This window comes from Eptesicus fuscus, chromosome 15, assembly GCF_027574615.1.
Source record: "Eptesicus fuscus isolate TK198812 chromosome 15, DD_ASM_mEF_20220401, whole genome shotgun sequence".
Lineage (NCBI taxonomy): Eukaryota > Metazoa > Chordata > Mammalia > Chiroptera > Vespertilionidae > Eptesicus > Eptesicus fuscus.
This window is the reverse complement of record NC_072487.1, coordinates 40,269,158-40,293,704: the sequence shown is the minus strand read 5'-3', so window position 1 is coordinate 40,293,704 and position 24,547 is coordinate 40,269,158. Positions and strand designations below refer to the sequence as shown.

Sequence of the window (24,547 nt, the reverse complement as noted above, 5' to 3'; positions counted from 1 at the left end):
ACACATCCATTGGTTGCCTCACACATGCACCCTTAATAGGGCTGGGGAATCTGCAGAATGTGGTACATGCCCTTTACTGGGAATCAAACCCGCAACACTTTGGTCAGCAGGCTAATGCTCTAACTACTGAGAAAACTGGCAAGGTGCTATTTCTTCTTAACATCGTCTGGTGAAGGCTTTTTATCAATGGCTGCCTTTACTCTGCCCAGGAACACATGTGATAATGATGCCCATCCACGCCCCAAGATTTCTGTTGGGGTAGCGTGACCTCCTTTCCTGAGCCTTAGATTTCTCTGAGGACTCTTGCTCACTGTTCTCCCCTTAAATCACTTTGTCCCAAAAGTATCTGACAAGGCAGATGAGGTTCAGTGGTCAGCAACAAGAATAGAATAGGGAAGGAGATGAAAAGTGATGGAAAAGATGAGCCCCCATGAATTTTTCTCAAAACACCAAAGCAAAAGCTCTTGTTTTTTCACTATTAGATTTGAACTAGAACTACTGATTGATTTCTTGCAACCATGGGCAGAGAGCTTGTTTGAGAACAAAACCAACCATTAGATCAGAGCTACACTGGTTGGCAAGACGAACTAGGTTCCTGGAGACCTACTTTACTTTCTGGATCAAGGGAGGCTTGCCAGTCTGGACCTATATGAGCCAATAAATTCCCTCCCTTCTCCTACTATTTTTTTTCCTTTCCCTGGTTTGGATTGAATTTTCTGATCTCTCATAAACCCAAACAATCTCAACTGAAACAACATTTCACAAAAAATATACTGGACAAATACATTAGGAAAACAACTACTGTTTATATTTATATGCCCCTCTCATGGATTCACAAAGCATAATAGGATAATAAAGGCTCAGAGAAGTCCTACATTAAAGACATCTTTTTAAAAAAATATATTTTATTGATTTTTCACAGAGAGGAAGGGAGAGGGATAGAGAGCTAGAAACATCGATGAGAGAGAAACATCGACCAGCTGCCTCCTGCACACCCCCTACCGGGGATGTGCCCGCAACCAATGTACATGCCCTTGACCGGAAATGAACCCGGGACCCTTCAGTCCGCAGACCGACGCTCTATCCACTGAGCCAAACCGGTTTCGGCTAAAGACATCTTTTTAAATTTGTTCAAACCAGTATGTCCCAAACCACTTGACTTTGGAGATGCCTGTTAAACAATGCTAAGAAATAGCGTTCCGTGGCAAACCATTTTTGGAATGACTGTGTGGAAATCATTCATTTACCTACAAAGAAATCCTGTCATGTGTCATCACTTAATTTCAATATCACTTAATTTCCACATTAGGAATTTGAGGACCAGGTAATCAAACCAAAGATAGCATCAAGAAGCTTAAATATACATGGAGGGGCCTCACAGCAATTTTGTGCATGCCTGTACTATGCTGCTTCATGTTACAGAAACTTAGCTATTTCCCAGCTTCCCTATGACTTGGCCAGTGAGCGGAGTATACAGCCTTTGCATATTGGTGTCCCCAGCATGCTGAATTGCGTGGGATACACAGGAGAAATTCCACAAATGTTGCTGACTGAATAAAATCATTACCAATTTACTTTTTCTTGTGGGAATCCCACTTCTTGTTGCTTTCCTTCATTTTCCCTTCTGCTACACGCTGAACTAATGCTTTTATTGAGCAATCTATGGTGACTCCTAGTTCCTAAGTCCTGGGAGGATAGAACTAATTCAATGCTCATTAGTGTGTACAACTAGTTTAAATGATTTGTTCACAGCACATTCCCTTTTACTCGCCCAGAATAAATCAGGTTTGATCATTACGGATCTCTTTAATCTTTCATTTTCTTGGACAAACCTCTACAATTAGATATGTCTCCAGTCTTATTTTACTTCATCTGTCAGACTAACACAGAGTGGAAAGTTTTAACACACTCTTTTCCAAAGTTGGCACACTAGGGGAAATAATTATATGCTATTGTGCATAGACCTAGTGGAGTTAATTTCATCCCTTCTAAATAGAATGTTAATTTCCAGGCATCAGGTTGTTGAAACAGATGGTATTGCCTATATAAGCTAGAGCAATGCATGTCTTTGTCATATTTTCCATCCTTCCAACAACAGTGAAGAATGTGAAATACACTAAAACATGTTAATAAACAACTATGAAGGTAGAATAGACTTAAAACCATGTAATATGCAATAGAAAGGTTTTTATTTTTAAGGAACTGAGGATGATTAATCTTGGGAAGATTCTGGGGCAGCACGAGAACCATTTAAAATGTTTCTAGCCTGGTCAGTGTGGCTCAGTGGTCAACCCATGAACCAGGAGGTCACGGTTCAATTCCGAGTCAGGGCACACGCCCGGTTGCGGGTTTGATCCCCAGTAGGGGTAGTGCAGGAGGCAACGAATCAATGATTCTCTCTCATCATTGATGTTTCTAACTCTCTCTCCCTTTCCTTTCCTCTCTTTGAAATCAATAAAAACATACTTTAAACAATGTTTCTAGAAAAGGAAATATTCCAAAGTAATTTCAAACAAGTAATTTGACCATGTGACATGTGTGGGACATATTTTTAAGGACAAAAAAACCATATACAATTTAAATGGTTTGCTGTTATCACAGTGCTGGTGGTAGCCTGTTATTCTGAGATAGTGCTGCATGTAGTGTGAGAGGAAGCCAATGAGGAATTCTGTTGGTGTCAGAGAACAGGATTTTCAGCATGGGGATATATGCAGGTGTAACTGGTGAGGGTAAATAAGCTGTAGAATTGATTTGAAATTGCAAATATCTGTATAAACTCATGGCATATTATATGTCGGTGTGTGTGTGTGTGTGTGTGTGTGTGTGTGTGTGTGTTGCATTACTTCTAACTCTGTTCACTAAAAAAGCCTAAGACTTGCCCAACAGTGATGAGAATCTCAACACTCATATTGCAATTTTTAAATATCAATAATTTTTTAAAGGGAACAAGGGGTTAATAGAGAAATGGTTGATTCCATGCCTGAAAAAGGGAATGCACAACCTAAGTGTAGGCCAGTTTGCCATGCCAGGAGAAAGCAATACTGGAGTCATATCAAAAGGACCCAGGACCTAATATGAATGGGCTCTCACTGACCAAAGATGGGGCAGTGAAAGTAAGAATAGGTTTATAACTTTAAAGAAGTCAAACATATCAGCCAGCTGTATCTAAATCGAATTTGTAATAAAAATTTAAAAAACCTCATTAGTGGCTTTTGGTGAATGCTAGGGAAGGAACCCTTAATAAATAAAAACACTGAGCATTAATCTCACCTTTCCTATAGGAACTGTACTTCATTGTACCAAATAATTGATGGGAGTCCCTCTTAATTAAAGTATCCCAGCCAATAAAGAAAGGAGTCACATAGAGATCACTATTTTGCAACCCCTAATGAATAATTAAACGAACTGCACAATGGTGGCTGCTAGTATCACAAAATGAGACAAGCAGACATTGTATCTCCTGATGGAAGTATACATACCAACTAGGTAGGGAGTAGTTTCACCCTCAGGCTCTCAAAATTAAACTTGAACTTCAGTCTCATCAAGCCTTTAGCTCTGACTACCTACCATTCATTGATAATATTGGAAACAGAACATGCTAAACGACCCCACAAGAATTCAGTCAGCAAAATCTGGACCACATGAAGCTCCATATAACCTAAATCAGGGGTCCTCAAACTATGGCCCGCGGGCCACATGCGGCCCGCCGAGGACATTTATCCGGCCCGCCGGGTGTTTTTGCCGCCGCTGCCTGTCCTGCTTAGCAGCCAACTTAGCAGTGTGCATAGGAATTTGTTCATAGGTTTTTTTTTTAAACTATAGTCCGGCCCTCCAACTGTCTGAGGGACAGTGAACTGGCCCCCTGTTTAAAAAGTTTGAGGACCCCTGAGTCCTAAACTCTTCCATCAAACATTTTTAAAAGAAAAAAAAATGGAGGTGACGTATACAATAAAAGAAAAGCAAGAGATTAGCAATTAATCACAGGTATGAACTTTGAATCTTGATTCAAACAATTTACAAAGAAAAAACTGAAAGACAATAGGGAATATTGAAAACTGACTGGATATTTGATAATATAAGAAAAAAATGGTCCTTATAGAGACAACTACTATAATATTCAAGGATTAAATGAAATAAGGTGTGTGAATTGCTTTAATGTAATCAGAGTAGAGGGGGCAGTCCATGAAAGAACACTGGCTTTGAATCAATAATTATTGCAGTTGGTGATGGGCACACGGGTGTTCATTATATGATTCTCCCTACTTTTGCTTTAAATTTCCAAAATGTTTCTGTAATGTTTGCAGCGAAAGCTGGTGAAATGGGAATCAGAACCTTAACTGGGAATTCAGACCAGGGGGAGTGTGCGGAGGGACAGGGACATAGTTTCTGATAAAGTGTTTTTGAATGGAATTGTTCATTATGGAAAGAAAGGGCTACCTAAGTAGAGCACATTTCTGGTTACAGTAAAAATACAAGGTGGATATTGAGCATGAGCTGAGGACTTGAATCAACTTATTTTTCAGGCCCGTTCCAATTTAGTGATCTATGAAAAACCACCTGATTCAAAGCATTAATTACAAAAACACATACAGCATTTGCTTCCGTGTGCTTGTGTAGCGTGTTTGAATGTGAAGCAGAGGGCCTGGGATACAGAGCACAGGCAGGAAAGTAGAATGAGAAGGGGCCTATTAAACATTTCAGCAGAACAGGCATGACCTAAAGTATTATGCAGACCTGCTACGTTGAACTTATTACTGCTGTGAGTCCCGCTGAGTTTTAGTTTCACTGAAAGATAAGGGTGGCTTATCACTAGGTAACAAACCCAAACATCTAGTTTTGTTTTTTTTTTTTGTTTTCAAATATATTTTATTGATTTTTTACAGAGAGGAAGAGAGAGGGATAGAGAGTTAGAAACATCGATGAGAGAGAAACATCGATCAGCTGCCTCTTGCACACCCCCTACTGGGGATGTGCCCACAACCAAGGTACATGCCCTTGACCAGAATCGAACCTGGGACCCTTGAGTCCGCAGGCTGATGCTCTATCCACTGAGCCAAACCGGTTTCGGCCAAACATCTAGTTTTTAAGACACTAATTTAATCAAGTTTCAGGAAACCAAGAAAAGAGATCATTAGGAGGACACAGCCCTATGCTACCTGGGCATAATTTTCTTTTCTGTGCTTCAGACATGCCAATTTAGAATGTCTGAGTCCAAACTCCCATCCCAGTAGGCTTTTTACAAGAGTCAAAATTCAACTGACCAGGAAACTAAAAGAGAAAAGACGGACAAAAAAAGCTACATTTCTGCCAAGCAGTTTTTAAGATTATCCTGTAAATCTTGTACCAAACACTTTAATATTCACCACCCAAACTGACTGTTGTGTGTTTTCTTCAAGGACGAAATTAGGCTTCTTATCAGGTTCTTTTAATCAAGGAAAGAATAATCAGTGAATGCAGGTTTTGTTAAGTCCACCTCATCTACCATCAAGACAGCATCTCTGCATTATGAACCCAATTTTGATTCTGGCCCATACAATTAAGTAATCAAACCCCATTTCTGGAATTTACAGTTTTATTCTGCATGTCTCATTATAATTTGGCATCATCTGGCGTGCAGCAGCCCTCTCAGCTTGCACTATTTGCATATGGGATTACCCATCCCTGGCCTGGAATCCCAGCCACTAGCCTGAGGCAGTTTACCAAGGATTATTCTTTAATTTTTATTTTATTTTTTTACATTTGAGAAACTGGAAAAGTCACATTGATGTGCATGTACCTGCTATCTGAAGATGGTTACTACTCTCCCCTCCGCAGGCAATTTAGGCTTTTTTGTCTTTTGGATTCTTCTCATCACTAGATTGCTAAGAATCATTTCTTTTACTCCATTAATTTCCTGGCCAAGTTCACTGTCAACCAAAATTAAGGAAAAACAGCATTCCAGAGGCCTCTGTCGCAGATTACTTTAGAATTTGAATTTTCAATGCAGGACATTTAAAGGCACCATCGTCTTTTAGGCAGAGTCAAATTCAGTTCTGTGAATGTGGAAAATGATGAAGCCTAAATGACCGACTCTCTCCTCACTTCATATCAACCTTTATTGAGTACTTACGAAAAGCCCTACTTATGGGTAGAGAAGTCGATTAAAATAAGCCCAAAATGTGCCTTGATCACCAGAACTCACCCCAGTACTGGGTGAAATGAGGAATTCAGAGAAACTGTTTGATAAAAGGAACTTGAATCAACATATTAAGACGACAAGCACAGAATAAGTGAGCTCTAGGGTCACTGCCATCTGCTCGCCAACAAGAAAATGAGTTACTAATGAAAGAAAAACCATGACTGAAGTCTTGATAAAAACAACTTTGTTTCTGTTAACAGACTCTTCATCATGTTAGAGTCAGACCCAAAGGGCCAGACTACCCACATATTTTTACTCTTTGAAAGCGAAGCTGAGAAGATAAATTACCAGTACGGAATAAGTTATGCCATGCTCAAGGAAATTCATGAAGGTTGTAATAATTTGCACCGGACAAGAATGAATATTATCTGAAGTCATTTTTCCAAGTGGATCATTAATTACTGGCCTCTTCTAGGAGCACTCTGACTAGTTAATTACAGGTTAACTTATTCCTAATATACTGACTTCCATCACGGCCATCAGGTGGGACAATGAAATCATTATGATCATCTTGAGTTAATCAGCAAGTTCCAATTAGGGTTCTGCTATGGCACCCTCAGTGCCATCAACTGATTGGGCAAACTGGCTTAAATTAACCAAACTTCTGCCCATTACATGCTCCACTTACTTGTCATTAAAGAAGGTACCATTTACTATTTTATCTTTGGTGTGAGGAACATTATAAACGCTGGGGGGGAAAAGAAATCTCTGCTAAATAAGAATGAATGCATGCATGTCTTCGTGCATGAATAAATATCTACCTCATAGGAGCTTTGAGTTAGTTGGGATTTTCTAGGCTGCAAAACAAATATGGACCATACCTAGGATTCAAGTTTGCTTTTTCTTAGAATGATCACTATGACAATTTTTCTCGGTGTTAATTTATTCATTCAGTGAACACAACGTTTTAATCAAGGAGGAGCTATTATTCCAACTCAGCCAAGCATGTGTTTGGCCCCCTGGGCTGGCATCTGGTACCTTGAATATGGGGAGGGTTTCTCACCATCCCCTCATCAGAATGTCTCACTGTGCTTAAACCCTGAGCACTGAGTCCCCTCTGGTGAGCTTCCCTGAGATAACATTTCACACACGTTGTCACAAGTCATTACCGGAAGAACTAAGTGCTTTCTGTGTGACTCCACTGAGAGACGTCTCTTGGAAGCTTAAGCCTGGTTTCCTCTGGACTTCGTGCCAGGTGGCTTTTCTTTTTGCTGATTTGTGTTATATCCTTTTCATGGAAATAAATCACAGCCATGCCTATGACTATGTGCTGAATCATGCCGAGTCCTCCTAACGAATCAGCAAAACTTGGAGTGGTCTTGAGGACCCCCAACACAGGAAACAAAGTGAGTTTAAAGGAGTAATGAAATGAGAGCGTGGTATGCTGCCGTCGGGAGCTCATGGATGAGGTGGCGGGGGCTAAGCTGGAAGTCATGATTGGGGGCCCATCGGTTGGCATGTGCTCTTCTAGATTCACTATCCCGTTCCACTTGCCATGTGGAACTAGAGGCAATTGGAGCAGGAATAAATTTAAGAAGACAGCTAATCCAGAACCCTCATTTTTTTCAGATGAGCTAAGGCTGAGAGCTAAAATAACTTTCTGTAAGACACAGAGCTAGTTCAAAGCAAATACTAGCACATCAGAACCACATCTCAACCCCCAGGAGTTCTTACCAGTAAATCATCTGCCACCTGGCTGGAGTCAGTCCTCTCTCCCAAGGCCTCCTGCTTGCACCAAGATGTGCCACATGGTTGCAGATTCGCACCATGTTGCATTTTCAATTAAAACAGCTAAACGGAGTGTTTTAAAAGGATGATTTCCAAGCTGCCAGGACAATAACGCCACAAACTCCACCAGATTTTATTAGAGTCAAATGACAGCATAAATCATTAGGAAAATGTGTGCCAACCGGAGAAACAGCAATACCTCAAACTCTTGGAGTACTGAACGCCATCCAGTTGGCCGAGAAAGGACCATGTGGCTTAAAATCATTTTTTGCAATTACTATACTAGCTAGTTCATCATTTTTGGCAGATATGCCCCACATGCATAGTCGAACTCAGCTCATTTTTACTCTGCTGATGGACAAATGTTTTCTTTTTGTTTTGTTTTGTTTTTTGGGTTTGTTTTTTTTTTATTCTTTTCCTCAGAAAAACCACCCATAGAGTTTTCATGAAATCTGAGGAAGCGCATCAATAAGTGAGCCCATTTGTTACACCCTGGCTTTAAATAATGTGTATTAAATAGGCCACCCAATATTCATCACAAAAAAATTCTACTGTGCTAAGATGATGACTAAAGAATATCAATCACACTAATTACTAGAGTCTGAAAGTCAAACAGCAAGATTTCCGGAGTCCTTTTTACTTTTCTCTCTTGAATAGAGCTTGCCTTTCAGAAAGCAGAAAACAAAAAATTAAGTTATTTACTATGAACTTATCAAAAATCATTATTAGTTCTTAATAGTTGAACAAGAAATACCATACAATGCTACATCAATTTCTTTAAGCGATGAAATATTAACATGACCAAAGAAACGAAAGAGCTTTACTATTAAATTTGTTTTTTTTTCTCCACATCCACATTGCATTTCCAGGTTGTCTTCTTGGCACCTTATCAATAAATAGCCCAAGTGTTGAATTCCACCTACAAATGCATGTTGTGATGATTTAAAAAAAAAAAATGTTCGTCTATTCTACATTGAATACCCCTCCCTCCAAGAGAAGCATCAAGCCAACAAGGGAACTCCCACAATGCATTTCAAATCCAGCATCTGTGCTAACTCTGTAGGGGATGAGGGGACACTATTAGGAGAGGGCTCACAGGCAGCTTCAACGGTATAGATAGGTAATGGTCTGTTCCCTTGCACGGGGGTGGATGGACAGGCATTTGTGGTATTCTTCCAACTTCTTGTATGTTGGAAATATTTTAGAATAATTTTCAAAATATTTAACCCCCTAAATTTGCTCGATCGGCATGCCTGGACCCTCTAGGAGGCGTTGTACTTAACCTTGCTGGCTCTGGAGTCAAAATGAATTTTCTCCAGGAAGGTCAAAATGGTTCACTGAAACCATCTCTATTACACTGAGTTCCCAAAGACTTGGCCGAATCTTCACAACCTTTCCTATCAGATATCCTTGGTCTGTGGAGCATCTTGAAATAATACAGAAGCCAAAGGTTATTTTCAATCTGTGCGAAGTGATAACATCTTCTCATATTAAAGCGGCCAGCTTCCCAGATAGAAAATTTTGTAAGTAAAAGGTATAAGATAAAGAAAAACAAGATAAATTGACCAAGTGTGCTTTAAAATGTCCCATAAATTTAAAAGCCCTTCTTCCCCCAGCTGATCATGGGAAGAGGGAAGCCAGCTGTGTTCACAGGGACCTCATGTTTAATGTATGGTAGTGCAGCGAGATCTCAAATGGGACCCTGGGTGCTAGCATCAGCCATCTATTGGAAATGTGTTAAAAATGCCAATTCCCAGGTCTCTGCTGAGAGGATGAAAAAGGGGTGGGCCGTACTCCTTCCAAATGATTCTCATGACTGCTAGTTTTGAGAAGCGGATGGAAATCTAGCCTTTGAGGTCAGCGTGACTGGGTTCAAATAAGAGGATCTGCCCCTGCTAAATGCTATGACTTGGACCAAGTTACTTAACTTTGTCTATGCTTTAATTTCCTCAACTGTAAAATGAAAATGATTGTTCCTAACTCATTGGTTCACTGGCAATCTGACAGTCATGTAAAAGTTTGGCAAAATGCTTGACATATACTAAGCACTCATTAAATGTGAGTGTCATTTTCTCAACTATGAAGATGATCAAAGACTTGCTTTTATTCCGGTTTACTCATCTACTTATTCGGTGAGCATACACTGAGTGGCCAGATTATTATGATCTCTGAACGCATAATAATCTGGCCACTCAGTGTATATCCTATATAATAAGAGGCTAATATGCAAATTGCCCCCTCGAACCAGGAGTTCAACCAGCAGGCAGGCCGGCAAACCACCCATGTCCCCTCCCCCTGGCCAGGCTGGCTGAACCCCACCCATGCACGAATTCATGCACTGGACCTCTAATACACACACACACACACACACACACACACACACACACACACACACTGAGTGGCCAGGTTATTATGCATTCAGAGATCATCATAATCTGGCCACTCAGTGTATACTGAGCATTGACCACATGACAGACTCGGGCACTCAATTACACAGGATTCGTGGCTGCATCAGAATGACCCAGGGAGTTCTAAAGAAACGCCACTGCCTGAGCCCTACTCTATAGCAAATCAAAGAATCTCAAGCTTGGATATATTACAAAAACTACTCAGGATATTTTAATAGGAGAAGCAAACCTGCAAGCAAAAATTACAGCCCAAAGTCTAAGGAGCGGGGGCTAGTTGCATACACATGATCTCAAGAAACTTTTAGGGGGCTTGTTTGCCCAGCAAACTTTCATTGGCCTCATATACTCCTCTCCTGCTTTACTGATCTCCTTAGAAAGCACAAATCTTGTTTCCTGAATCTTCAGTGCTGGCTACCATGCTGGACCATGAGTTTGGCGATGCAATGAGAAGTGAGCTCTATTATTGGGCCCTCCCAACACCTGGAACCTGAGCACCAACTTCCAGGGCAGAGTAGTCCATCATAGCCGTCACCTCCGTAACCAACTCTTGTAAAAGCACATTTCCCTAAATCTATTACCCAAGCCTGAAGGCTAGACATAATGGTTTCACACGCCAGTCTCCAAGCGGAGGAGCGAGGGGCAAAGCTTTCATAGTAATTAAAAGAGACACTCAGGCCCACTTCATGCCATTCATTAATCTCCATTCTCCTGTGATAAATATAGAATGACAGACCAGGACCAGGCTAAAGAGCTCAAGGGAGGACCCTTGAAGACTCCTGGAGCAGCCCTCAACACCTCTGCAGCAGGGCCCAGGGCTCAGAGAAAGTAAGGAGGAGGAGCTCAGCACCTTGCCCCCTTGTGTCACCAGGGAGCGCTGAAGAATGCCCACTGGATATGCAACCCCACCCTGCTTTGCCTCGTAGCAATTTAAAGAACAGATAAAAAAGAAATAGCATATATTGTAATGAGGAAGTCAGAGAATAATATCAAAAGCAATGATGATTTGTTGAGGGTTTTCTAGGGCCAGGCACTGTGCTAATGGCTTCTCATGTAGTATTTAATGTAATTGTGGCAACCAGCTTCCTAATGACCCCTGCCTCCTAGAATACACACCCTTGGTGCAGTCCCCCTCATTCACTGAATCACAGTTAGTACATGTGACCAATACAAATTTCAGAAGTAACTGTCTGCGACCTCTAAGATTAGATCACTCAAGGCATCCTCACATCTAACACGACCTCTTGAATCACTTGCTCTTGGGGAGCCAGGGCCCCGTCAAGTGGACACTCAAGCAGTCCTATGGTGATGGCCACGTGGAGACCAGGCCACCTTGGAAGTGACCCTCCTGCTTCAGTCAAGCTTTGAAGCTTCCAGCTGAAGCCCCAAACATCAGAGAACACAGAAGCCCTCTCTGAATGGCTGGCTCATACGATAACTGTCCTAAAATCTAAGTTCTGTGACTTGTCATGCAGCAGTAGCAAACTCACACCTAAGTGCTCAATACTCTTATAGTTGACAAGGGTTGAAGTGACTCAATCATGGGCACAGTCAGTGAAGTGATGGGGACTGGACTCCAGGCATGCAGATTTGAAGTTCTGGCTCTCTTTCCATCAGACTACTGACAAGATAAACATGAAATGTGTAACCTACTTCCCAGCCCTTTTATTAAGGGAAAAGTAACCATTTAATAGAAGCCTTGTAAACAGTTTGCATGTCCCCAATATACTCTGTTCACCCTCCACAGCAGCCACCATCCTGCCTGGTATTTCAGCCATTTCTCTATGGGTAGAAGTTCCTGGAAGGCTGGAACCCTGTCTTCCTGATGACAGCCTCGTACACAGTAGAAGGGTATGGCTAGGATGTCATGTTAGTCCTGTGGACTCCCACCAACCTGCCTGCTTTGGCAGCTCTGCTCTACCATGTCCAGGCCAGGTGATCTTAAGCAAATTTCCTAAATGGTTTGAGCCCCCCATTCCCTACTTTTATAACAGGGCCAATATGAACACACACTTCTGCTTGCTTGCATGCATTAAAAAAAAACACAAAAAAAACCCACTCATAAAGTGTTTAGCACATTGACTGGCTCACAGTAAGTGCTCAATAAATGTATCTATTTGAATTATTTTCAAAATGTGTTGGAAAATGTCCAACATTTTAAATGCCCATCAAAAGCTCTTCCCTGAACCTATCCTCCTATTGAAAGAGAATTTCTACAGATATAGCCGTGGTTCCCGGGTGTGAAGCGATTTCGCTCTGCGGGCACTGAAACCTCTGGAGATGCCTTGGCCATGGATCCCACGAGAGCCCAGCCTGCCCTGCCTCGGGAAAGGCGCCCTTACTCCCCCATCCAGGGCCATGTGCAGACAGCAATCTGGCTCATTCTTCCAAGAGGAAAAGAAAGGCAAGGAGGGTGTCCCTCCCCCTGGCCTAATAAACAGGGGAGGAGAGGGCTTTTGCTTCCATCCTCTCTCTATCCCATTACATTCTTATCATTTTGTCAGTGCAGACCAAGCTCCTTCCCTCCTGTCAATACTCACTCTAAGGCCTTCCCCTGTGGTTCATTCTCCCTTTGTCTTGGAGCTAATAGGCTGTCATGTGTCTCACTGTCCCCTCAGGCGATTTCTACTTAACCTCTGCTTAGAGTCCCGCCTCCCTTTGAACTTAGCTTTATGGCTCCTACTCTTTTTTTCCTCTCTTTACATATGAAGAAGTTTTCTGTGTAAAATTCTGTTTAGGGTCCAAAATATGCCCATAACCTTTTACTTCTGGGTAAGACTAAAGAAAGGGAAATACCAACCACATTCACCCATATCCAAATAAACACAAATCCTAGCACTGCAAGGTGCTGGGTTAAGTTCTTTTTTTGGGGGTAGGGAGGGGAGGGAGAAAGGGGGGAGAAGGAAGGGGAGTAGAGGGTGTGTAAGTGACTTCTCCACTGCAACAGAGGAGATTTTTTAAAAATATATTTTATTGACTTTTTACAGAGAGGAAGGGAGAGGGATAGAGAGCTAGAAACATCGATGAGAGAGAAACATCGACCAGCTGCCTCCTGCACACCCCCTACCAGGGATGTGCCCGCAACCAATGTACATGCCCTTGACCGGAATCGAACCTGGGACCCTTCAGTCCGCAGACCGAGGCTCTATCCACTGAGCCAAACCGGTTTCGGCAACAGAGGAGATTTTTAAAAAGTATTAATAACTAGGAAACAAAGGCCCACGTGAAGGATGCCACTAAGCAGGGACAGAGGGCCCAAGAGAGCAGAGGAAGAAAAAAAAAATGACACATGAGGACTCAGGAGAGTTAGAGCAGTCAGCCTACGGTGGGGGCTCTGAAGGATGGGAGAATCCTGACCTGAGGTGAGGAAGGACAGGAAGAGAACTCCAGGTGGAGGGGATGAAAGGCAAGGAGGCAGGAACGCAGGAGGCAGTTTGCAAAGTGCTACAGATTTATGGAGAAACAGGGACAGAGATTACAAAAATAAAGTTGATTAGGGGAACATACACTACCCAAAATTAGCAATAACGAGCTTTAAAGGGGAGGAAATTAAAAGTCTTTTACAGATTGCACAGCAATTTGGTGACATGTGGATTTAATGATTAAGAATAAGTAACATTCTAATCAATTTCTCAGGGATCCTGAACTTAATCTCTTAGAGAAGAATATTTTCAGAGGCAATGTCAAGTGAATGGGTAGATCCCTCTCCTCAATATGTTAAGTTTCCCTCACTCACAGTTTTGCTTGAACCACTGAACTAGCTATAAGTCAACTACTTTTCAACTAGTTTTTTTTTTCCCCCCGGTCTAGTTTTAAAAACTATTACCTACAATGAGAAGGCACATATTAGACAACTTAAGTCAGGAATCTGTTATTTATCAGCAGTCATTTCAATGATTTCCAAGTATCCTCTAAAGAGACTGGTTTAAAGGTGGAATCAATGTGTATCAGAAGTAAACACAATATTAATAGGTCTTAAGGATGTCCACACCTTAGTATATTTTTCTATCCTCTAGCCCAATCTTGGAAAGCTAGCAGAGTAAGCTCTCAAACAGAAATTCTGTGAATCAGAACTCACTTCCTTTTCTTCTTACAACCAAAGGGCCAAGCTCAAAAAAACATCCAGAAACCATCTCAGGCCATCAACTAATCTCAAATGGTGACTTCTTGAAACAGGAAAAAGTCCCTGCACACTGTTTCTCTGTCCTCCCAGTCCCAGTGGAGGCTCCCTGCACAATATGAAACTGGAGGACACAGGAGCGGGCCAGGCGAGCTTACCATATACCACATGCTTGGCCACTTGGGATCATTGAAGTAAGTAGACTGGGCATGACTGAAGTCATAATCCCTCTTGGTCCGTTTTTTCACCACTTGTTGTTGGATCCACTCCACCTGCCAAGAAGAAAGACATCTGGTGAGTGTCCCGGTTCCATCCGGGCTAGCACAACATAAATGAAGGTCGGAAGCATGTACCATCTTGAGTCAATTCTGTTTAAGTGATAGGCTTCATTCTGGCAACTAAGATCCCTGGACTCAGAGATGCTCTAAACATCTAGTTCTACTTTATTATATGCAGGCTAGGCTGTGAATCAGAACTCACAGAACTTGCCTTTTGTGACAGATCATTCATATCTCTCAATAATATGCTAACCTTTTCGTCTTTTCAGAAAGCATCCTCCATTCACAATTCATTGCGAATTGATAGTGTCAGTTTTTTCATCCTTACCTTATCTAAAGGTCAGCAAACTTTTTCTATAGAGGTCCAGATAATAAATATTTTAGGCTTTGCAGGTCATATGATCTCTATTGCAACTATTCATTCTGATATTGTAGCACCATAAGCAATACATAAATGTATGGGAGTGACTGTGTTCTCAATAAAACTTTATATACGAACACAGGTGGCAGGCTGGATCAGGCCCACAGGCCACAGTTTGTGATCCCTCCCTTATGCTATACATCAAATTGTTTAAATGTTCTGGAATTAGACATCAAATGAAAACCTCGTCCTGGGATCAAATGCTCTAGGGCCATAAATTTTCAAGAAATGGCTTTCTACAACGTGGTGTGGTGGAAAAGCACTATTTTGGAGAATCGGGAAACTAAAGCCCTAGACCTGTCTCTGGCAAAACATTGGAGAAATCACTCAATTTTCTGAGCCAGAGGCTCCTTGCCTGCTCTAACATTCAATTCAAACCCACCACATTTAAGAAAGTCTTCATATTTAGCTATAACCTTTGCTTAAACAAAGCACTGGAACTTTGAGTTTAATACAGGATTGTAATCTAAATGGCAGAAGGATGAATGAAGGTATTTTTTTAAAATAGGTAATCATTATATCAACATAAAAATAAGCACGTTCCATTTTGAATGGAGCACCCAAATGCAGTATCAGCCCTGGTGGCATTCTACAATTGGTTCCTAACTTTTCTTTTGATTTCTTCTGGCCGTAGCTATTTTAACCACAATACTCTAAAATGTTCTGGTCCACCCTTTACTCCTACTCTTCACAAAGAAATTACACATTGGGGGTTGGGGGGATGGAGCTTCGTAGTCCACTGCTGTGATTTCATACCCACGCATTCAGTAATGATTTCAAAACCTCTCTTGCCTACTTGATTAAAGCTTATTGAGGGAGAAGGGATACTAAAATACTGACAATAAGCTCAACATGCATAGCTGTAAATAAGATAGCAAAGGCCAAAAGCCAAACTAATAAATTTCTATGATTCTCATATTGGGAAATATATCCAACAGGAATATTGGTATGCAAGATGAATTTAAATAGTGAATTCCTAACATCCCTAATAAAGAGAACCGAATCACAAGGCCTCCTAAATAAATATCCAATCTCTTTATGATTACGATCACAGCTAAACATCATATATTTGCCTATTCTGATAGGTAATTTAGCAAAATTAGTTCAGAGAAAAAGTGAATAAATAAAAACTAATATTTGAAAAATGAAAGTTTTTCTGATCATGTTTTAATTAATCTAGACCAAGTGACTCTCTAGCACCTAATCATTCTATACTCCTTCCCCCCACATACACAGGCACATATGCACACTGGATAAGAGGTATTACATGTTATTTCTTCAAACTATTGGGCAATAGCTGTCAGTGAAGCTAATAGGAATCTTGTTTCTTTCTTTAATTGAAGAGACTGCTTTTTAGAAATTACATAGAAACTAATGTGCCATTAAGATGTGTGTAAATTTATTTTTAATGAGGAAGACAGTAATTTTTAAGTGACTGTGTTTCTAAAAACATAGGAAACAAATCAATTTCCTTCTCAATCAAAGTGGAACAGCAAGCATGGGCATGTACATACTTTTCTATTTCCAGGAAACATTTTAATCTCTTGATTTCAATCTTTCTATGGTATGAGTTTCATTCACTCATGTATTCATTCAAAAAAAAAAAAAAAGGATTAAGTGCCAATCCTATACCAGACACTGTGCTGGGAATATGAAGAGGAGTAAAAATAGTCCTTGCCTTTGAAGGACTTAACATTTTACCAAGAACTATTTAGCAGTATTCCACAACTCCCCACTTCACAAAAAGGAAATTATCACCATGACTGACATCTGGTGCAGGCCTCATTACTGTCTGAATTAGAGCATTTATGACAATGTTGACTATGCAACTTACATTTGCAATCCTCAGGTTACTGTCTATAAGTCCTATCCCAACAAGAATGAAGCATTTCATATTTGCACGCTGGGTAAAAGAAGGCTGCGGATCTGTGTAGACAGAACTCTTCTGAAACTAATCTATATTGGCAGTGGCCTTTCCTAACAGGTCCTCCATAAATTCCGAACTGCCAACATGTATGCGTCCGTAAACCAGAAAGGGTCAAATCTCCCCCAGTGTGAGCTCAATAAAGAGCTGACTAGAGATAAGGACAAGTCAATACTGAGGTGGGGGGTGGATAATCGTTTCCACAATGAAGCTTCTACAATACACTTCACCCTATACCACCTCTACCACATCCCCGCCCCCTACACACAGACAGACAAATGTTATGTGAGAAAACCAAGAGAAAGTCATTTTCCTAGATGAACTATAGGTACTAAAATAGAACAAAATATCTTACCAAACAGCATCCCTTCTGTAATTTTACCAAACAAAAATGCTTATTTACAGGGTTTGGTGGCTAGAAGGTGGTATAGTGACTTGGCATCTAGATTTGACTCTGTCTGATCACAGGGCTGCAATGCTCAAGAAAAGTACAGTGGGGATTATTTTAGAATCAGATACCATGTATTTTGCCTTGGTGCCTTATGAGTATGCAGATATAGCCCTACAATTTTTGGAAAGCGGGAACAGCACCTCTTGGATCGGAAGACTTCTATGTCTGGAAAGACCATATTTATATTTTTAAATTAGTATCCATATGTCTGTCCTTGATCCCTTTCAGAAAAAGCTCAGAAGTAATGCATTGTACAGATTTCATTTCTTTCCAAGAAGCCCAATGCAAAGAAAAGACACTTAGAAATTCATTTTCATAAAACTATGGTCAGCCCAGGAGAATAAAAAAAACTATGTGCTTTCCCTCACTGGTTTAACTTCTACAAGTGCTATTTTCTATATATTATGAAACTGCAGTTAACTGGAGTATAAAAACCACACGAGCTTGAAATCTTCAGTCTACCCTCCGTTAATTTCAACATACGTGCGCTACATGGTTTTAAGGACGTTCCCTCCCTCTACCCACAGAGCTCTCTCTCCTCCCTACACAGTCCAAGTGAACAGCATGTACCTTGGTTGTATGCTCAATTCTCGGGGCCCGTTGGGGGGGGGGGCGTGCAGATAGCAACCAATCGATGCATCTCTCTCACATTGATGTTTCTCTCTTTCTGTCTCTCCCCCTTCCTTCCAATCTCTAAAAATCAATGGAAAAAAATATCCTCAGGTGAGGATTAACAAACCAACAAAAAAATGTGTTCTCAAATGCACACAAAATAAATATGTGAGGTGATGAATATGCTAATTAAGTAGATGGGGGGAATTTTTTCATGAGTGTATGTGTGTCTATATCAAATTATCATGATGTACACTTTAAATATCTTACAACTTTATATGTCAATTATGCCACAGCAAAGCTGAAATTTAAAAAAATGTATGGTGTCACTTGGAAAACGTGTCCTATAGTGAGGAGGAATCAGCCTTTTAGATATCAAAATATATCAAAGCTAATGGTTAAAATATATTCTGTGAGTGAATATCTACAGATACATCAATGGGATGCAACAGAAAGGTTAAAAAAACTGGCCCAAAATATATATTAGAACAGAGTATACAAGAAGGGTGCCATCCTAAATCAGCTGACTGCTATCATATAATCCAATGATATCAAATGTGACTAAATGCCTAGAGAGCAACATATTTTTTAAAAAGCCATCATGAGAAAGATCCTGTATAAAAATGTCATAGGTGGTTCTATATTATATTCTAACATTAATTATTGAGAAAAGATGGATAAATAAAAAGTGGGTGGATTTGGGGGAACTTGGTTTAAAAATCTTAGATTTGCTATCAGGCACCTGTATGATCTTGTAAAAGCGTTGTGGTCCTCTTTTAGCTGTAAAATGAGAGAAGACAGACTAAGCATGCTCTCTCATCCCTTTGATCCAGCTTTAAGAATTTGCCTACATAGTCTCTTCTCCGATTTGACCAGGAATAAAAAGTTTGTGTGCAATGCAATAGAGAGGGGGGGGGGTAGGTGCTCCAGTTGATAAATGATCTTCAGTCAGTCTATAAAGAAGCAAAGATTAATATTTGGAACGGAAGGTAGTAAATTATATTACTCCTTTCATGATTTGAATGAGGCTATTGCCAGAAAATAAAACATATGAGATTCCCAGTTTCATATTTTTTATTAGCTATGACAAAATGGGGGGAAAGAACATGAAGAGATTTCTCTCTCTATTTTCTTCTCTGAAAACAAAGTAGTGTAGCCTTGATATTTAAAAAGTACAATTTAAGTATATAACGGCCATGCACTTTTTGTTAAGGAAGAAAAAAAGGATCATGAATACAATTAAGTACCAACAAGCTGCTCCCAAGCCCTAAAATCTGAAGTCAATATAGCCCAAAGTTTTCTAAAATTCTGGTAAAAAAAAATCAAAGTTAATTGGGTGAAAGAATCAGAGAATCTACCGAGAGTATGTACTGAGATGAGAGTATTCTTTCAACATCTTGCTCCATCTAGAAACTGGTAATTAGTGAGTTAGTAAATACTGGCATTGTTACTTGATTTGAGTCACCCTTTTTAAAGAAATAAAACCATAATTGTTTGAATTCTGCTTATTTTAGATAGCTACTTGGGAACAAAATGGGCGCTATTTTTTTTATATGATGCAGAATTTTTACTCAATTTGCTTGAGATGGACACTCTGAATCCTATTTAATGACCGCACACATCAGAGGCTTATATTAGTCACCTCATCAGGAATATAAGAAATCATATAATTTTTGAAAGGTCACTGAAAAGCCCAGAAAAAAATACCACATGTACGTTCAGAACAGTAAATTAGAAGACAATACACGCCAAAGTGAAAAGCTTTAACTGCCATAAAATTTTATAATTAGTTGGCTTTCTCCAAGAGAACCAAAATTTTAAAAATGTGTCATCAATTTAATCTTGAGCTATTTTGTTTAGTGAAAGACCCATGGCATTATTGTTCTAACTGTATTACTTACTTTCAGAGAATTAAAGTCATATTTCTCCCCTTAAACGATGCCACTATTCTCTGCATGCTTCTAAAACTTTAATTTCCTCATTTGTTGCCTGTTTTCCCCCCACATCTAATAAGATGACACATAAAAGGGAAAAATAAATGGATACATCATATTAAATGCAGGAAAATGTATTCCCCACCCACAAGGCCCTTTATGTAACAAGAGGGTAAAGGTGCAATAAATGCTGATGGAAGGAGACTTGACTGGGTGGTGAATATACAATACAACATACAGATGATGTATTATAGAATTGTACATCTGAAACCTATATAATTTTGTTCACCAATATCACCCCAATAAATTCAATACATGTTTCTAAAAGGAGGCAACTGCAGTTCTTTCTAGAGTTATATGTAAAAATATTTAGCGTGTGCTCTTTACATGTGCAGAGGGGTTGAGCTGAGCTAGACTGTGCCATAGATAGTGCAGAATAATGAAACGGGAAAGCATGCTTCCTGAGTTATTGGTAGAATACCACCACTAGAATATCACTAGTCTAGCCATTTTGGGCAAATCACATAAGTCTTGGCATTCTATAGTCTCATCTGAAAAATGACTTTATTGTTGTGAAGCACAAAATATAATGTACTAAACAAATTCAGATTCCTGCAGCACTTTATTACATTGTATTCTAATTGCATGCTTCCTCGTACTTCCTTAAGGAAAGAAACTAGGCTTTAGTATTCCTAGTACCAAGGACAAAGCTCGGTAGAGGACCCGCAATAAATAGGTATAGATGAATAAACAATATTTTTACATTGCATTAATACATTTAGTAGGCATGTCTAAGTTTTCTAGTTGTTAAAAAAAGACAATTTTAAATAGGAGAGAATGCAAAAAAAGGGGTAGATGCTTAATACTACTGAGTATAATAAAATATTTTGTATTTCAACAACAGAAAGATGGTAGCACAAGGATGATTATATTACTAGCAACAGACATATAACTGAAGGACACATCAGGAACCCTTCTCAGCTTGACCCCCCTAAAACCCTCCCCCCGCCACACACACACACACACTTTAAACCTATTGCTGCACAGATTTTTATCCTTTGAGATTGGACCATTTCCTCCACCTTACGAGTCTAAACCTCAGAAGCAACAAAAGACGGAATCTACAATTGAAATGGATAAACACAGAAGGATGAAGTAGTTGTTGACACAGGTCAAGAACCTGGGATATTGCTGCAGATGCCAGCGTTCATCTCATAAACTCCAAGGGCCCAGGATTAAATAAAGTCAAAGAATCCCACAGTGCTCAGTACTGCATTCTCCAGGCTGACAAAAAGCATCTCCAACACTAGTCCATAATCAAAGCATACAGCAGAAGTGCAATCTTTAAAGCAGATATGGAGGGAGGAATATAAAGAGCAAGGAATATGGCTGAGCACTGACCCATGAATCAGGAGGTCACCGCTGGATTCCCAATCAGGGCACATGGCTAGGTCTCCGGCTATATCCCCAGGAGGGGGCATGCAGGAAGCAGCCAATTGATGATTCTCTCACATCATTGATGTTTCTATCTCTCTCTCCCTCTCCCTTCCTCTCTCTAAAATCAATTTTTTAAAAAAGCTTAAAAAAAAATAAAGAGCAAAGAAATGACTGGAAACCAACTCAAATCTAAGCGGGAAAAACTGCTAAACTCATAAAAAAAATGTTCAGGCATATTTTAATAAAAACAAACTTACTTTTAAATTTAAGACTTTGCCCATCCTGGCCACTAGTAATAACACCCATAAACAATCATTTTGGTCTTATTCCTGACTCTCGATAATTTTTTTTTTTTTTTTTGCTTTACCTTTATCTTTCCGGGAAAGATAATCTCAAAAGATTTAAGGTTCATTTTCCCATTGATGTGTCACTCCTTAAACTTTCTTAAAACCCTTGAAGACACATTTTATATTTGTCTCAAATGTGATAGATTTGTCTTTTGAGACAAGTTTAATTTGTCTTCTGGAAAAAAAAAAAATCGCTATAGCTCCCTATTCATAGTCATGCCAAAGTGCCTTCCCGTGGGTAAAACATAATTCAACTTTTGTTTTTAAAAAGTATGCCTGTGTGTGTGTGTACGCATTTGCACGTGCATAAGCACATATGCATTCAACCCATAGACCAGGGGCAATAAAAGGAAAAGCTGGTGATATAAACTCATTAGATACTTGCTGAATGGTAATATTACATCAAAGAATCTTGCATTTTCTAACTTGGATTATAGGTTCCTCTATTTTAAACTTTAGAACAATTAATTTAAGAATTGAGAGGAAATTTGAAAACAATTTTGATTGATTAAAAGTACAAAAAGCAAATGGAATTCTAAAGTACCTAAAACTAATTCTACTGCCTGAATGCCACCTGGAGTTAAACTCACACTTTTGATTAAATGCAATCTTAATGCAGGGATTAAATTAGGATAGCACATAATTCCCTCCAGCTTCACTCTAGGATCAAGATTTTCACTGCATGAAAAACACAATGGCATGGCTTCATTCTAGATGTATTTGTCTTTTGAATAATCATCCCCTAAGCAATTTGGAAGCCAAGGCAATGAAATTAATAAAGTCCATTCAATGTTTTTCAAATAAATATAAGTTAGACCTCATTCTGCCCTTAGTATAGTTGAAGTTTTAGATATCTGCAAGAATGACCATTTTCCCTTAAAACAAAGTGTTAATCACTTAACAGATTATGGTTCTCTTGGACCAATCTTGCAACTCTGTGTATACATCATTCGAGATAGTCCCAGATTTGTAGTTGCAAAAAATTGGATGCCCTCAAGTTGTACAGCAAGCGAATACAAAGACAGGCATTATTTTATACAGAGCGGAGAAATTGTTCTATTCAACTGAGATTAATATAAAAAGAGGCAAATGCTGGCAAAGGAAAGGGCAAACGTTCTCATTATTTCTCCAAGCAGTGGACATGGGTGATCTACTAAATATTAAAAGTATGTTAGTATCTTGCTTCTTAATCTAACATACTGCTTCGTTCCATGGCTCACAAGCAATGAATATGCAAGTCAGATGCATATGGGGAGAAGCACTCTTCCCTGGTGACTATCTCAGCTGCGCTGCACATACTGTCTTATTCTTCTAGTCCAGTGGTCGGCAAACTCATTAGTCAACAGAGCCAAATATCAACAGTACAACGATTGAAATTTCTTTTGAGAGCCAAATTTTTTAAACTTAAACCTCTTCTAACACCACTTCTTCAAAATAGACTCGCCCAGGCCGTGGTATTTTGTGGAAGAGCCACACTCAAGAGGCCAAAGAGCCGCATGTGGCCCGCGAGCCGCAGTTTGCCGACCACTGTTCTAGCCACTTAAACATACATGGCAACCGCTTTTGCTTCAAAACTTCCATGGACCCTACTGCTACGATTTTGATCAGAATGGAAAATTTGAGGGGGTGGGTAAGGACATAAATTCTGAAATTCCCCTTTCACCCATTTCATTCTCTTTTCAAATACGCTCGCAGCTTCCGTTTTTTAATCTTTCCAGCCTCTTTAAATCTCTTCATGTCAAGATTCCAAATCTGAGAAATCAAGACATTACCAAGTGTTACGCTGGCCAGCTTCAGCTCTATGAATCAAATGGGATCGGGCTAAAAATCCATGTCTTTTCTTCCTCTGTTGCTAGAAGATAAATGAGCAACTTTGGGGGCTAATGCAATACGTGCGTTCTACACACTTTTGTGGCTAACCTCCGTTTTTAAACCTAAAACGATCACAAAAGCCGTTAAGTAAGTTGTGTGAAGTCATGGTGGGAAGAAGTAGCAACAAAAACACTGGAAAAGTGGCAGCTCTTAGAAATATTTAGCAAACAGCTACTTTGGTCAGGGTGGGGGAGAAGCGTGGCTCTCAGCCTCAGGAAAAAATCCTGTCCAAACTCCCTTGGGCCACCGGCAAAGGGGGTGGCATTGTCTCACCTAAATCCAGTTGCCCGAAGCAAACCAAATGTTGCCTCAATTTCAGGGCTGTTCTTTCACCTCAGAGGCCCCCTCAGGCTTCCTGCAAGGTGGTACTTGACAAAACCTGCAGGTCAGAGCGCCAAGGAGCCTGGAGCAGGTGATGAACGAGGGCCCGGCTGGGACTTGGCCGGCCCTCCGGGTGGGCAGCGGTGGGCAGCGCGAGGTTCCCGGCTGGTCTTCATGTCACCCACACGACTGCCAACTCACTCTGCCGGGCCTCCTCTCCCTGAGCTCGTCATTCATCCCCTCCACAGTCAATAACAGGAGCCTGGGGCTGAGGCTCGAGGAAGGAGGGAGAAAACACGCTTTCATCACTGTCATGGAATCTGACACATTCTCAGTGGAAGACCCTGAACCTGCCTCTCTGCCCCATCAAGCTCCCTTCGTTCATGCTGCGTGTTTCGGGCGGCTTACCCTGGAGTCTCTTGTGTCAATGTTCATGGAAATGTGATGCTTCTGCTGCACTGGAGGGCTGTCAGTTCTCTCCATGCGCCCCACCTCCTCCACGGAGCTCCACTCTGCACA

At 40.3% G+C, this 24,547-nt stretch overlaps 1 protein-coding gene across 2 annotated transcripts in view; it reads right to left on the bottom strand.

Annotated features, from left to right (window-relative positions):
- The window catches only part of PCSK5 (proprotein convertase subtilisin/kexin type 5), a 408,183-nt gene that overhangs the window by 310,919 nt on the left and 72,717 nt on the right, over positions 1–24,547 (bottom strand). For both annotated transcript variants that reach the window (XM_028146315.2, XM_008142067.3), the window contains exon 3: positions 14,590–14,703. In XM_028146315.2, the coding sequence (XP_028002116.2) occupies positions 14,590–14,703 (114 nt within the window). The remainder of the gene's footprint in view (positions 1–14,589; positions 14,704–24,547) is intronic.